The following is a 15,617-nucleotide window of genomic DNA, read 5'->3' as shown; positions in this document are numbered from 1 at the left end:
TGCCTGGCAGGGTTTCTGGGTGCAGTTAAATGCTGCCTTTTTCCCCAGTTACATACCTTTCTGTGGCAAGTGCTATGGATTCTGTAAACACAGTGCTCTATGGTAGATGTGAGGACTCTTCAGAGGTGTAACTTCTCATTTTTTGCACTTGTTTGCTGATTCCTTGCAGAGGCCTCTATCTTGAGCTATGATGGCAGCATGTACATGAAGATCATCATGCCGATGGTCATGCACACAGAAGCAGAGGATGTGTCCTTCCGTTTCATGTCCCAGCGTGCCTACGGGCTGTTGATGGCGACCACGTCCCGGGACTCTGCTGACACTCTGCGCCTGGAGCTGGATGGAGGCCGGGTCAAACTCATGGTCAATTTAGGTATCGTATAAACACCTCCCACTGCCCTCCTCACTATTAATTTGGGCTTGTGATTAGTGTTTTTTAAAAAATGATTTAATTTATTTTCTGTTGGTTTGATTGGATTGGATTGATTTCTAAAATAACTGCTGAAACTTTTATAATTATATTCTCTTGCGGAGAGAAATTCTCCTCTGCATTGCTGCATGAAGATTTGCTGTCAGTTCTTCGTTATGGACAGTGTTGTTTTTTTAAGTCTTCAAGTTTTTAAGTTTCCTTTCTTGGTCTGGGACTGGTGAGCTCTGTGTGAAACATGCTACTTGGTCCATCTTTTGATCAGTTACATCCCTCATTCTTCCAGCATCGCTCAAAACAGTCAAAGGCAAACATGGAAAGGAAGCAAAATGGATATGGTGGCAGGCAGGAGTCCTGTGAACCCCCTGCCCTTTGCGCAATTTAGCAACATTTGATACACCTTGCCATATTTTATATATCCAATAAAAAAGGCTGGTCTTTTTGCTGTGTCTTTATAAAAAAGAAATTAACAATAATAAAAGTGCATCCCCACATCCCAAAGGACTGTGTTCTGTTTCCTTAGAGTTACGCTTTCACAGAAAATAATTAAAAAGACAATTAGAAACAAGTCCAACAATAACAACAATACAAGAACGATTGGGAATGAATGTGCTATTAGATTAGCCTCAATTACTTTTCTTGCCAGTCTTTATATATTCTACAGAATGACAATTTTTTAAAGAATGTAAATACATGAGTTGAAGCTTTCTTTCACTTTCCGGTGATCCAGCTTGTTGCTTCATGTGAATTCAGGAATATAAACAAACAGAGATTCTGACTCAAAGAGGCAAAACTAACATAATAGTGCATAATCTTATACCTCTTAATGTGTAGGTTATTTTATATGAAGGTTCATGTATGGTCTGTGAAAACTTCTGTCAGCTTTTAAAGTTCTAAGGTCCGCTAGAACAAGTTTCACATTTTTTTAGCTAATAGTATCACCATATTCAGAGCCCTGCTGTGGCTACCAGGAGCAAACCATGTAGCAGCTTTATTTGTAAAATGTGTTGTCCTCTGGAACTAGCTTTCTTTTTAAATTTGCATCTAGTGGTTTTTTTTTTTTTGCCTTTGAAATTGTGACCCAGACCCTATTACTTACTTTTTGAATAAGAAAGTGAAGAAGATGCATCAAACAAGTACATATTTCTTAAAAGAAAAGTGTCCATCTAAAAGTCAATAGAATCTATTGCCTTCTAGTAAATAAAAGCTAAACACCAACAAAAAAAACCCCTATATATTTGCATATTTGCTTTACTTAGCTTGACTGAAGAAGCATAAAACACTATTGAGTCCGTAGCTGCATAAGAGCACTTGCTGTGCTATCCAGATTGGCCTATAGGACGGATGGAATAGATGAACCTCAGCTGTGTCAGTAACTCCTCAAATAAAGAGAAACAGCCCTCTGATGATAGCCATCTCTGCCTATATTAACTCTAAGTGAAGGAAAATTTCATAGATTTGCAGGGTTTCTCTGGAGAGCAGCTCAGAAAAACTGCTGTTGAGCCTCCTTACATGTGCAATGAGAATCTTCTACAAAACCCCAGAGCATTTGTCTATCTATATGTGTTTCCATTTTCTTCTTACCTAATTAGTTGCTAATAATCAAGAAAAATAAGATTATACTTCCCCTGTTTAATTTCTTGAGAATTTTGGCTAGTTTTTGGGTTTTTTTCCTCAGGAAATAAAATTAATAACTGAAAGATTGGTAGTGGCATGCTTCTGTTGGGCAAGTGATGGGGCAGCTGAGCATCTGCCCAATTCTACAGTATCCTCTTGTAGCCCAGAGCCAATTCCTTTGTAGCCCAGAGCCAATTCCTTACTTTTCAAGCCCTAGTTCCTCTGCTTGTTGAAAGGAGAATTCTTTGCACCCTGTGAGGGATGTGCTAGTATTTTAGTAAGGGCTGCTTTTATCAGCTTTGATATTCCCACATGAGAAGTACTACAGCATGAAAAGTGCCAGACTTCATAAAAAACTGTCACTTATTCTTCTGAGAAAGATACCACTTGTTTGATTCTGTTATATCTTCTTAAAAATGAATGAGAATGCTCATTTTGGGTGTTTGCAGCCTCCTAGACTCGGACCCCAAATAGTGGATATGAGGAGGGGATATTTATATCACCCTGAATATACTTATTTTTTAAAGCTTACTTTTTCCTTTCCAATTTTCATTATATCATGCTGGGAGAAGGCAGTTTCCCTCAGGGCCTGTCAATATTGTAAGCCTGATTGGCATTGGTCACTTTTGGCACTCACTGGGATTTGTTATGCCACCACTTAGCCTAGAGGTGGACTGTTCAGCTCTGTCTGGCTCCTAAAATATGTGGCTAAAGATTTGACAGATGGTCTACCCATGTTGGGAAAAGATGTGCTGTTGACAGCCTAATGCAGGAACAACATCTTTAAACAAACCCCTGTGTAAACTAAAGGCTGATTCTGTGTAGTAGCAGGGACTGAAGCAATGTGTATGCCACATTTTGCCAGCTTTTCAGCTGTAAATTTTTGTGAGGTTGAATCTTCCCTGAAGTGACTATAGGCTGGATCAATGGAAACCTGTCAGCACTCTCATATGTCTAACTCAACAGAGGGGTAGTTTAGAGTTTTGGAACCCCGATTGAGCTTCACCTCTCCTTTATTCAGATTTATAAAACTGTCAGAAAATGTCCTTGAAACAGGACTTTTCTTCTACCAAAACAGCAGTTACCTTGCTGCTGAAGAAGAGAATTTGAGGAAGAATCACCTTACCAGAGCCATTCATTTCCAGTTGTTTACTCTAAGTCACAATAACTCTATATGGAGACTGCTCATAGCCCAAATGTCACAAACAAGAACTAAATCTTTACATGACCTTGCCAAAATCTCCTTACCAGTGAGAAATAGTCATCAACACCACCTCTGAAGATCTGAGTGTGCTTGGTGCTGACTAGCTGCGTGTCAGTATCCCCTGAGCATTTAACCCATGATAGATGTGTGTGAAAAAGGACTGTTTTGAGGGGTGCATTATTTAATTGTGCTTTTCTTATGTCATTTAATACTACTACTAAGAGCTGTCTCTTTCTTCTCTTCTGTGATCTATTCCATTTGATTACTTCTTATCATTTGTGTCTTTATTAAGGTCTTCCCTATGTTTTTTTTCTTTTTCTTTTCCTTTTTTTTTTTTTTTTTTTTTTTGGTTGACTCTTCTGTGTGTTTCAGTTGTAAAGCTTTCCCATACACATCAGCCATGGTAAATCAAAAGATGGTATTCGACCCTTCAAAGGCCTGAAGCCTGCGGCCCGCACGGCAAACAGCCCTGAGAACAGAGCATACGGAGCAGCCTGCAGGGGCTGGCATATCCCTCTCACCCCTCAAACCAGGGTCCAAACCAGCCAGGAGAGAGAGATACAGTGGGCAGGGGTGGGCATGGGCAGCTGGGGGCTTGGTCTGGAACGTGGGAGGGAAAGGAAGAGCAGCAATGAATCATTCTCAAAGGAAGGGGGCAAGGAAGTGGCTTCAGACCTTTCCAGTGGGGGTGCCTGAGGCACTGAAAATCTTTATGTTGGCAGTAGTCAACATGAGTTGACTCAGCAGTTTGAGTTTTTGTTGTGTGAAGAATAGAAATCCAAATGTGATACACATCTCTGTTGAGAAGGATTTTGAAGAAATGGGTCTGGAGTGGAAGGAGAGAGAGAGAGAGATATTAGGCAAATCATAGCTTGGAACATGCTTGGGAATATTTTTTGATGCCAAAATGATGTGCAGAAAGGGAAAGAAATGGCTGGTCTGATAGGGAGATCCACGTTCACATTTTTCCTCCTATTTATAAGTGGCTGGGTTATAATGTTGTACTGACTTTCATTAAAGACTATTTCAGGCTTTTTTTTCTTCCTGGCCTGGCATATCTTCAGGTCACTGGTGACAAGGATAAGTATTTCCTGCCTCCTCTCATTTAAGGAGGTGTAATCTTTTCTCTCACCTATCTTTTCCTAAGATAAATCCTGAAGGGTGCCAGAGCCACATTTGCCCATCCAAAAGGGAAAGTTTCTTTTGTCATTTCTACATAAAAATAGTGCAAATAGGAGATAGGCAAGGAGCCTCAATATAATGTAGGGTAAGTGTGCACAGGACTTTATCTGGTTTTCCCATAGGAATTAAGGAAATAACTCAGGGTGAGCTTAGAAAAAGTTGGGCCCTGATTATCTTTTCTGTCCTATTCTTGCCCTAAAGTACTCTTCCAGAACCACATATGGCTGGCTGCTCATCCAAAGCAAAAACCATTTTGTCCTCACACAGTAAAGGTAACTTTCTTTTTTTTTTCAACGATTAAACAGCCTGAAGCCTTAGCAGCATCAAATAAATATTACTATTTTCAGACAAAAAGATAAAAATGGTAAGAAACACAGGCCTAAATTTCAGATCTCTTTGCTGCTAAAGATACCTCCATTCAAACAATGGATCCTTTGTGTTAGCAACTGCAGTCAAGTTATTTAACCTTTTTAAAGGAGAGGGTCTCTGGCCCATTTTTCAGGTGATATGCTCTGGAAAACCTTTCATCTGACCACTAACAAAGAAACTTCTGGTGTAAATTAGACAATTAATGAAAATTAAGTAACTGCAGGAGGTCTTCCCAGCTAATCCTGCTCCCCATGCAGTAACAGACTCTATTTTCACTTCCCTACTATCAACCACATTCCTCATCCAATTGCTGAACTGGCCGGGTTACTGGATTTACAGCTGTTCAGGCATACTCATCTCCAAAACTTATCTCAGAAGTAAATACTGATCACAGGGCTGAGTGCCCCAGATGATTACCAGAAGTCTTATTGCCCTGGTTCTGTGCAGGAGGAATCCAAAGAAGTTTTAAAAATTATTCCTGAATTAGCCAGATGCTGCTGTTCTAAGCACAAACACCAAACTACGCCTGCCTGGCACCCTTCAGGATTTTCACTTCCAGGAAAAACCTCCGCCTTGGATTTGTACTGTTTTACTGGTTTAGAGGAACATAAGGGTTTTCTTCCTTTTCAAAAACTCATTTAAGAGGGAGAGAACAACTTCATGTGTTAATGGTTGGAAAATTTTTGGACTGCTTTGGGCAAGGCTCAAAATTAAGGCAACAGAAAACCCCTATGCACGCTCTTGGATGGTGGTGCTGGGGTAACAGTGCAAGCAGATACCTTTTCTTAGCTGCCCTGCAGGATCCATACCGACCCAGTTAGATGAAACCTGCATGGGGAGCTGCTTCCTTTGGAGTGCACCTGGGTGTTTCTGTCTGGCTCCCAATTGCATGGCATTGCAGATTTTGTGCTCACAGTCTGGAGATGTAGTAGTGCCATGTCAGGGCAGCCCTCTCAGTGGCCTGGACTCTCATCCTTTGAAATAGGAATCTTGCAGCTAAGATAAGGGCTACATTGGTTTTTAGTTTGAAATATCTATCCCTTCATCTGGAAGAGTGTTTCAGCCTGAGGGCAAGCCCTAGGACAAATAGGTTTTTGGTATCACTAAAAAAATACCAAAACAAAACTCTGCAGACATCAATAGCTCAAGAGGGATTTTAGTCTCTTTGATGAATGTTGCTGAGGACCAGCCATGTATGTTTCCCTTTCCAGCATACTTGCTCTTTAGTCTGTAAGAAATTCCCATGTTCCAGCTATAGCAACTCCCTTGACCTCACTTGCCTGTGGTGAGACTTGGGTGATTCTCTTGCTGTCACTCTCCATCAGGTCAGAGAGGGAAGTTCCCCTGCATGTACTTCAGAGCTCCCTTTACCCCACCCAACTCCTGTAAGGGATATGGCCACCACTGTATGGTGATCCTAGCAGTTGCTCCAGGGCTGTTTGCTCCCACTTTTCTGTTGCGGTTGACGACACATGACAAACCTAATCGCACAAAACCAAACCCAGATTTTCTCAGAAGTTCTGCTTGAAAACAGACTCTCTCTGGCTATGTTACTCGTGATTGGTACGTCCCTGCTCATTACAACTCTTTATTTATTATTTATAGACGTTTGTTCTTTCCCCTCCTTCATTTTTTAAGAACTGAGTTTACCTGCTGAAATAATTTTACTACATCTGTCTGAGCAAACATAAAATTGGTCCAGTTAAGAAGCAAACTGCATTATATTTCTCTGCCATTCTATATAATCTCCCTTGATGGGCCATATCTCTGTAATAAATACAACCATTCCTGTTGATCAAAGCTCTAGTTGTCCAGACAACATGTCCACTGCATGGTGTTATTACTTACAGCCTTCATTTCCTGCAAGAAGGCCAGCATTGCCCAAGACATATAATAGCACTGATATGAAAGCTCTCGCCCATGTTAGACACCACAGCAGTGGATGTTCACAAGGCTGTAAATAGGCATTTATAAATGAAAGATCCTCTTATGGATCACATCCTGAGATATGCTGAGCATTAGTGTGTTAAAAGAGAGAAGCAATGCTCAGAAGCCCTCTAGCTCAGGCTCTCCTACCTCAACTTGCTTTCATTGTGGAGACTCCTCCGTTACCATTTATTAGATTCCACAAGCATAACTCTATTTTTCTCTCCTTGTACCTCTTTTTATCCCTCCATTGCCTGTGACCTCTGAATGAAGCAGGGCAGCAAAGGTTCCCAGATCTGCCACTTCACTGCCCGTTTCATCTTCTCCCTGAACGTTATGAACACCCCATTCAGCCTTGGCGTTCAGGGAGCAAGATGAGCCTGGGCTCTGAGGAGCTGGCAGGGCTGGGGACCTTTGAAAGACTTCCCCATTCTCCCTGCCAAGCCCAACAAAAACTCCAGAAGTAGCTGAAATCTGGGCTGGGCGTTCGTGCGGTTAGCTGTTTGCAAGTGGCCATTTTATGGTAGGACACAACTGAGCAGTATGTTAACCCTTTCCTCACCTGAGCAGACAGCGTCAAATGTGTCTGTGCACATATTAAAAAGTGTTTTGGGATGGCTTTGGGGGAATTAGAAGAGGGTCTGTCTTTGGGAGAGCTGGAAAGGGTTAAATATTGCACCAAAAAATCTCATAGGCTGATTTTACAGGTATTCTCTGTTGACAGATGGTGTATTTATGCAATAACAATACAAATTAATTTAAAAGAAACCAAGTGTAAAGGTTCACTTTGAGCTTCAAGCTTCTTAGAGAAATTGCTAAAGGTCTCTAAAAAGCAAAATGACACTTGAGTATGACTTGTGTCTTGAGGGAGACTTTAATGCCTTAATTATAACTTTTTTAATTGTAATTCATATCAAGTCATGGTCTGGAGTGGAAGATTCTCTTAGATTTGTAGGTTTCAATAAAAAGAAAAGAACTTTCTAGCAACATGTGGCTATGTATGTATATTGGTATATTTCTCTATACATATATGTATATATATATGTGTATATATATATATTTATGTAACAGATATTTACATAGAATATACTGTACATATACACCCACTCCTGAACTTGTACAGACTGTGTATAAGTATAAAATGGCCACATCTCTTTGCGTGTGTCTGTCCCCGGAAGGGTGGACTGATTGTTTTTGGATGTCTGCAGCTGTTACCTTGAAGGATGCAATTTCATCTTTCATTTATTTTTCCCCATCTAGACTGTATCAGGATAAACTGTAACGCCAGTAAGTTTTCCCTCAAGTTTCATTTTGTTCTCTTTCTATATATATTTAAAATAACTTTATTTTCTTTGCTGTTTTATAAGCTGTTTTTCTTTTATTTTTTTCTTTTTTTTCTTTTCTTTAAAAGATCTTTTGAATTGGGTAGGATATGAATCTGGAGAGGGAGGAGGGAAGACTTTAGGGTGATTGTATGTGGAAAATTTTGTATTAGGTTTCTCCAAGGAGGAGATGAGCTGTTATTTCATAGCTTTGCAGAAGAGCACCTCAGGAACCTGATGAGCTGATATTATATTTCACTGGTAACCTATTGTCTTTATGAAAACTTTAAGGAACTACGTAAGAATAACAACAGGTACTGTATGCACTTCTCCACTACAAAAAAGCAGGCATATTTAAAAACAGAGAAAACAAGCTTCAAACTCTTGCTTTATTACAGACTGGTGACAACTTAACAGGATATTTATTCAAATTTACTTTTTTATTTGGGTATAGAATAAAGAAAACTAGATTTTACATTTAGAGTATATTATATATACTTAACATATATAAGTATATATATGGCATTTGCAATTCTTAGGTTTCTGTAAGAAATTCCATCTGAACCTCTGGGTCACCTAAAATTCCTTTCATTGTATAGAAGTAGGGAGGAAGGATTATAAAATTTCTGTGAAAAATAATAGTGAAAGATCATATCCATTTCTAGACTGACTGAGCAAACCAAATCTTTTCTGTTCTACTTCAAAGAGCTGATCAAACTTGATGTAGGCCTCAAAGTAAAAAGCACTCCCCAAACACTGTAGCTGTTTAGCTCTCAAGTGTGCTTTGAGCTTATCTTAACTTGTTACCAGCTTCCTGAATGTCCTCTGTGTTAGATTTTATGTAGAAGTATTTATGAAGGGCAAATGCCAGCTGATTGAGACCCTACTTTGCATGAAAGTGTGAGCAATTAGTTTTTTGGACTTGGGAAGTGGTCCCTGGGAGCCTGTAGCTGGAGAGAAGCCCTGATATGCCATAGAAGCTTGTTCATGATAATTTACTTTATTTCAACTATTAAATTGTTATCTCAGCCCATGTGTTTTACCATTTTCTGATTTTTCTCCTCATCCCACTGATGGGAGGAGGGGTGTAAACAAGCAGCTGCACGGTGCTTAGTTATTGTATGGGATTAAACTGCTACAAGTGGGATTAGTCAGTGTATGACTCAAATCTTGAAAGGTCTTGTTGAATTCCTTTTGCTCTTCGAAGTTTTCACACTAAATTTCAAGATAGAATGTGCAATAGGAAGAAGTGTCTTGAATATTGTAGCTGAGATAGCCAGATTTTACACAGCAGTGGTGAGGACATTTACATAAAAATAGGATCTTTTACTTCATAAGAGTTCATATGCTCTTGCTGCTTAGCCATCTGTAACTCCATCAAAACACTTGCCCATAGGTCTTCTTTATGTTTGTTATTTGAGGATCCGTTTCCTCTGGTACTGGACAACAATATAATGTTGTCACCATCAACTTTTGATGACAGCTGCCTGTTAAAGTTTAGCTATGGAAGACTATCTTCAGGTAGGAAATCAGCTTTAGTAGCATGTAGCAGTCATCTGGTTTTTATGCAAATAAATAGCTAGCACTAATTGGAAGAAACATAAAAAAAACAACAAGGAAAAAAAGAGAGGAAAAAGAGAATCATATAATGAAAGCAGTGGAAAGACAGTTAGAATTACATGTTTTTGTTAGTTTCCCCATAAGCATCAAAACATCTTGAATCATTTTGCTACCATGCATTTTTAATAGTTGAGCCTGTTGCATTTTTAAATACAGTCTTCCCCTGAAGGTTTAGATTTATTTCTTTATTTAAAACACATTGGATCTTCCTAATTTATTTTTTATGATGCTTTGCTGAAAACAAATGTCTCTACTCTTAGTCCCTCCAATATGTTGGTTTTTTTGCTGCCTATTGCAATAACTCAGGTCATCTGTCCTGTTTCCTAGAAGGGAACCTGCTGGGGATTGGTGAAAACTGTACCCTTGAATGAATAAAATATGGTTAGGCAGAAGCAGACCAAATATCACTGTAAGCATTCCTGCAGGCACACTGACATTTACTTGTGCAGAGGGAGTTATCCACATACAGATATGTCTGCCAGGGTCTGTTGAAATGAGCAGAAGTGTTTTAAAGTAACTTGACAAATGGGCTTCCCAGCAGTTGAAGAGTTTCAGGTCAAGCAGTCACCACTGGTACCTGAATAGAAGGGACCCAGTGCATGGTTTTAAAGGTAAACAGAGCTGTACTTTTTGGGTTTTGTGGAACATGCAGCTTAAGAGCTCGCTATTTCAAACCTTGAAGCTGATACTGCTTGAGAGGAGTCTTGCATATTGTCCCAGGTAAGCCTTTATACTTGCTCTTAATTTTCATTGAAAAGATTGAGGGCTTTTTCTCTTATGTATCTTTGGGCTATTTTATATCTGGTGCAAAATATTGTTTTCCATAGTTTCATCTTACCTTCTCTCTGTGTTTCATAATTGTTGTATTTCAGCTTTTTACTGTCTCTCCACTTATTTTAATACTCATCTCACCCTTTCCTTTCACTCTTGAAGATACCTAAACTGAGCTTTTCTGTTTCTGCACATTTAGAAGACCCAACAACACTTCTGCTCACACATATGGAGCTGTATAGTAATTCTCTTTTCCTTTGAGTGAGAAATCAGCACAACCAAAAGAAGGACGAGGATCTCCAAATAAACTCTGTGAATAAACTGCATTGAATGATTCCTCAACATAATGCAGACATAATAGATAGCACAATTTTGTTGGTTGGATTCATGGGGAGAATAGGTATATAAATATAAGTCTCTTGGATTTTTGGCTACACGTATTTCATTTATTTAAAATAGGATTTACTAGGAAAATGGTCCCTCTCCTGTAAACTGTTTATTGAAATGCGTTGTTCACTTTGAAGAAAGTTGAAATTGTGATAATTTTATAGTTTGTGTCATGTCTGGTGCTCTGATTTTCCTTCATTTTTTCAAAGGTATCTATTCCTTAATTTCCTTATTCTATATCCAGTGACCCCACTTCATATCAGATTAGATGTGGAGAGTTTTCAGCATTCTACTCAGTATTAAGTGTGGAGGGCATAGCTGTGTGTGCGCTACAGATTTGTTAGATTTTGGAGGTGTTCTCACTCTGTATTCTTTTTTGGATACTAGTCTTGGTCTAGTCCTCTCTCCTCACAAGCCTTTTATGTGGTGTGTCATTATTCAGTCACATACTTTGACACTAATACTGTGAGAGATCTGCCAAAAGTAGCTCCTTGGGACAGTGAACACCTCTGTCTTATTGCTTGTTATTTCATAATAAGGCGTTTTCTTCGCACTAAAGCTTGCCAGACAAGCCATCATCTATTTTCATGTCACTTTTGATGCCTCAAAAATTCCATATCTTCTTCTCTTACCTGCTGCTAAAAGCGTAAATAGAAGGGGATAAAAAAATCAGTCTAATCACTACTACACAGTTGATTCTGTGTCTCTGTGAGATCTCACATTTAACATGTTGTTTGAAATGCAATAATTTTTGACAATAATGACAGCTAGAATATGTTTGGTTCTCCTGTTTCAGTTGCCATGCTTACTGTATTTAGTGCCTTATTCAGTGCAGTGTTAATGATTCATTTTATTAAGTGCCACTGTAACAGCATAGAATATGAATCTATGATGTGTAACTTTCTGGAAGAGGTTTAAAGTTCTCTTTTTTCTGTATCATCATAAGTAAATAGGAAGCTGTGCTAACTCTAATCAAAATATTGTAAAACCAAGTGCACTTACCCGATTCCTAGTTATATTGCTGTCGTTTTAATAAAATCTTAATAGTACTCTAACAAGAAAACATTCTTTTGAAAGTGAAGCGGTATGATTAAACATCCACATAATATTTGTGACTGTAGTGTCTCCTAGCTCCATTTAAACATAGTCAGGAAGAAATGAATGCTTATGCAGCTTGAAAAGTGTCAAGTTGATAGTATGTCATATTGTAGTGGTGAAAGCAAAGCTGGTGTCTGTCTGTAGCATCTGCACAGCTCAGCTGAGAATGATTTCACCTTTGAGCAGTCTCACACTTGGGATGCTGGTCTGGCTTTGTGCTGCTGCTGCACCACAGTGCAGGAGAAAAGAAGGGAGAAAGCCTGTCTTTGGAAGACTTCTTCTCTCAGGGGATCAAAAGCAGTCCTCCCAGATATTTGTCAGGCAGCAAGTTAAAAATTCTGTTAGAGGAGAACCTGCTAGATCCGACAGCCCAAGAGAGGCGAGGCTGCTGCCACTGTTTGCTCCCAGGTTCTGTTTGTGGCCAGCTGAAGATGTGTTCTTGGCAGGCCCATTGCTAGAGCTCACACGCTTGCTCACAGGCCCACATCCTTTCCAGTCTCTGGCACCTTGAACATCTGGGCCTGTTGAGCCCATGGCCTGACTCCAGTTGCAGCACTCATACACCCTCATGCACAGAGAATAAAAGGCTCTCACCCAGGAAAGATATAGAAAGGAATTTAATAAGAAGACAGGACAGGCTGTTTTGATGAGATAAAAATACTCATCAGCAACTATTTACATGCCCAGCCCTTTTTATACCCTTACCCTGTATTTATTTTCCCACTTCTGCTCTTCCCAAAATCACCTGAATTTCTCCCTTTTTGTGCCTTTGGTTTCTCCCCTAAACATCCCATAGTAAGTCTGTCTGACCCCAAATTGCTTTTCCCAGCATTGCATATATCCCACCCTCTGCAGCAATCCCCTTAATCCAAAAGGTGATATCAAGAGTTGGTCCAGCTGTCATGTAGTGATGAGTGTCATGCTGGGGCACTGGAACCAATGGCTCTGCTGGAACAGCCCTGGGACAGACCTGGAAAGGTTTTCATTGCTCAGGAGTCCATGATTTGGGCTCCCACCTGCTTCTGTGTCCCATGCTCCTCTGGGCTTGAGCATATGGGTCTCTGGTGGGCTGATGGCCCTGGATATAACTCAGGAAGATATTATTTGTGCTCCCTCTCCTGTTGCTGTCTGCCTGAGCTCCTTTATGGATGTGGAGATGAGCTTCATTTCATAATGCAACAAATTCCTCTTCCCTGCGGCAACTACTAAAAAGTGACCTCTTTTGTCTCAGACTTTCTTGATTCAAGCCCATTCCAAGTCTCTGGTGGTAAAAATACCCTCTTGACTTAATGTTGTAGTTTAGGAATGGTATTCTTCAACTTAATGCTCCCACTGAAAAGAAAACCATGAGCTGCACCCCTTACCCCTCCCCTTCAGTGGGAGAAACAAGGCAGAGATAAGTTAAGAACCATTTATTGGAATCATCCATGAGATAAGTAAATGAACAGCAACAATACCAATAATGACAAATGTACAAAGAAAGGATGATTTACACGCAAAATGCCCACCAAGCCTGGGACAATGAAAACAATGGCAGGCAGACCCTCTAACCACCACGCTTTCCCCATGACCCTCTTTCTTCCCAAAAGAGAAAGAAAGAGGGTCCCTTTCCCTGCCCTGGCAATGACATGAAATGGTATTGAATGATATTAGGACCCTGGCCATGCCCACACAGCTCCAGGCTCCCCACCCTCATTGCTGCTGCAAAAAATTAACCCTGTTCTTAACCCAAACCAGGACATGTTTTCCAACTCAGAGGTTGTTTGGTACCCCTACAAAGTGCAGTAGTGCTTTTGAGCTTGTTTTACAAAGATAGCAGAAGAATCCATGCAATTATCAGTTGTAGTGGAGAGGATAAGTCCCTTTTTAGGGTTCCACATGGACATCTTCCATCTGGGTGAGAGGAAACATAAAGAACATATGAGAAACTGGTCCCCTTCAAGGATGTCTAGACAATATGTCTTCTGTAGATTACATTGTGTAATTAGTTGCCAGAACATCCATTTTTTTTTTTAAATTCCAAGAATATTGGCACAAAACTGAAAACTCATGCCTCTGGATCTAGGAGGAAGCGAGTATTTTATATATTATTAATTTTGTTTGTGAACAACCCAGAGAGAGCATCTCTAATGAGGCTTTAAATAGTTATAAAGAAAAAGACAAAAATCAATCAGCACAAGCACTGCTTGCTATGGTGGATGCTACCTGTTCTGTAAATTTAAGGCCAAATCATTGAGCTTTAAGGATCGCTGGATGTTGGATAAGGAGTGACTGCTCAAGAGGTTATAGTAATTGCCATTATTGGGGGAAGAATATTGGGTTTAATGAGCACAGGCTTTTCACAGTGTCTTTAATCCTCCTCATCCAGACAGTGCCATGGAGATTAAGGTTTTGCTGTGGCATAATTGATTTGAGCAATCCTAAACTGCAGTTTGCTATATCACAAGGTCTCTGAATCCCGGAATATTTCATCAGGGGCCACAGATGTAGGCTACAAACACAAGTCTGTGTTTGCTAGAATTCAGCTAGGCCCAGCTGTTAGTTAAGAGTAGTCAGCCTTCATCTTCCAGCTAATACTGTCCCTTTGAAAGTCTCACTTCTGAGTCTTCAGTGCCAGTATGCAGGGAGAGGCAGGTCATCAGTATGGAGGGAGGGCAATGATGAAAGCAGAGCTTGGCAGAATGTGTTCTGCATTGTTTTTACCTAAATTGCTGTGGTGAGAGCTAACAAGAAAGAAAACTAACCTTGGAAACTCAGCAGTTATCTGTAAGGAATCAATGACCCACTTTTGGAAAGCAGCTCTTCTGGTTTACTGGCTATCATTCCTACCCCAGCAGGTTTTCTTGATTCCTTTTGAATTGTGAAAAGATTGTGTTTGTTGTGCATATATATATATATATAAATTTTCAATTCCTTTAGCCTCTCACCCCTTCTGTGGGATTATAACTAAAAAAGAGAACTGTTTTAAAGGTCAAAGCAAATTATATTAATCATCCTGTCAGTCACTAAAATAGATACCCATTACTTAATGTCAGAAATGCTAATTAAGTATTGGGATCCTGGATGCTATAACAAAGATCATGAAATATGAAAAGTTTGAGGTAGGTTTTAAAAAGAAAATCTATTTTTATTTTATTTTTAGAGGAGAAATATACCATTGGTGAAACTTGGAGGAAGAAAGCTTGTGATGCTAGGTTTTGTTTAATGATACATTGAATAACTAATTATGGTCAGCAACATTTTTCTCTTATTCACCAGCTGTTATAATATCAGCTTCCTTTCTCATGTCTCAGGAAAACAGTCTTATTTCCTTTTTTCTTTTTTATTGCAATATTTGCAGGATCTCAGCCAGGATGCCTGGGGGGAAAAAAAAAAGGCTTTGATAGAAAAATATGTGAGCACTTCAATTTGTTATTTTGGCCACTTTCCTTGTATAAATTGATTTGTTTTCTTTTCAGATCAGCTGTCATCACTTGCACTTTCCTCAGTGTTTTGGTTTAACCCCTGTAGGTGGTTAAGAAGCACACAGTTGCTCTCTCACTCTCTGCCTGCCCGTGTATTATCAACACTGTTTTGCTTTGAAATCCAAAACATGGCACCATGGGTGTTGCTCTGAATTAACTCCCTCTGAGCCGGAGCCAGTACACTCAGGAAGAGGACATACCCTTGAAAGCTTGTGAATATTTTTATATAG

At 39.7% G+C, this 15,617-nt stretch overlaps 1 protein-coding gene across 21 annotated transcripts in view; it reads left to right on the top strand.

Annotated features, from left to right (window-relative positions):
- Positions 1-15,617, top strand: part of NRXN3 (neurexin 3) — a 967,492-nt gene that overhangs the window by 338,605 nt on the left and 613,270 nt on the right. For 15 of the 21 annotated variants that reach the window (XM_071426717.1, XM_071426705.1, XM_071426703.1 and 12 more), the window contains 2 exons: positions 170-373; positions 7,986-8,012. In XM_071426717.1, coding sequence (XP_071282818.1) covers positions 170-373; positions 7,986-8,012 — 231 coding nt within the window. The remainder of the gene's footprint in view (positions 1-169; positions 374-7,985; positions 8,013-15,617) is intronic. The other 6 variants (XM_071426711.1, XM_071426710.1, XM_071426706.1 and 3 more) reach the window with 1 other exon arrangement.

This window comes from Agelaius tricolor, unplaced genomic scaffold (genome assembly GCF_023055355.1).
Source record: "Agelaius tricolor isolate 1412-34295 unplaced genomic scaffold, bAgeTri1.0.p SCAF_5, whole genome shotgun sequence".
Classification (NCBI taxonomy): domain Eukaryota; kingdom Metazoa; phylum Chordata; class Aves; order Passeriformes; family Icteridae; genus Agelaius; species Agelaius tricolor.
Note: the sequence above shows the minus strand (reverse complement) of the source record. Positions and strands in the feature narration are given on the sequence as shown.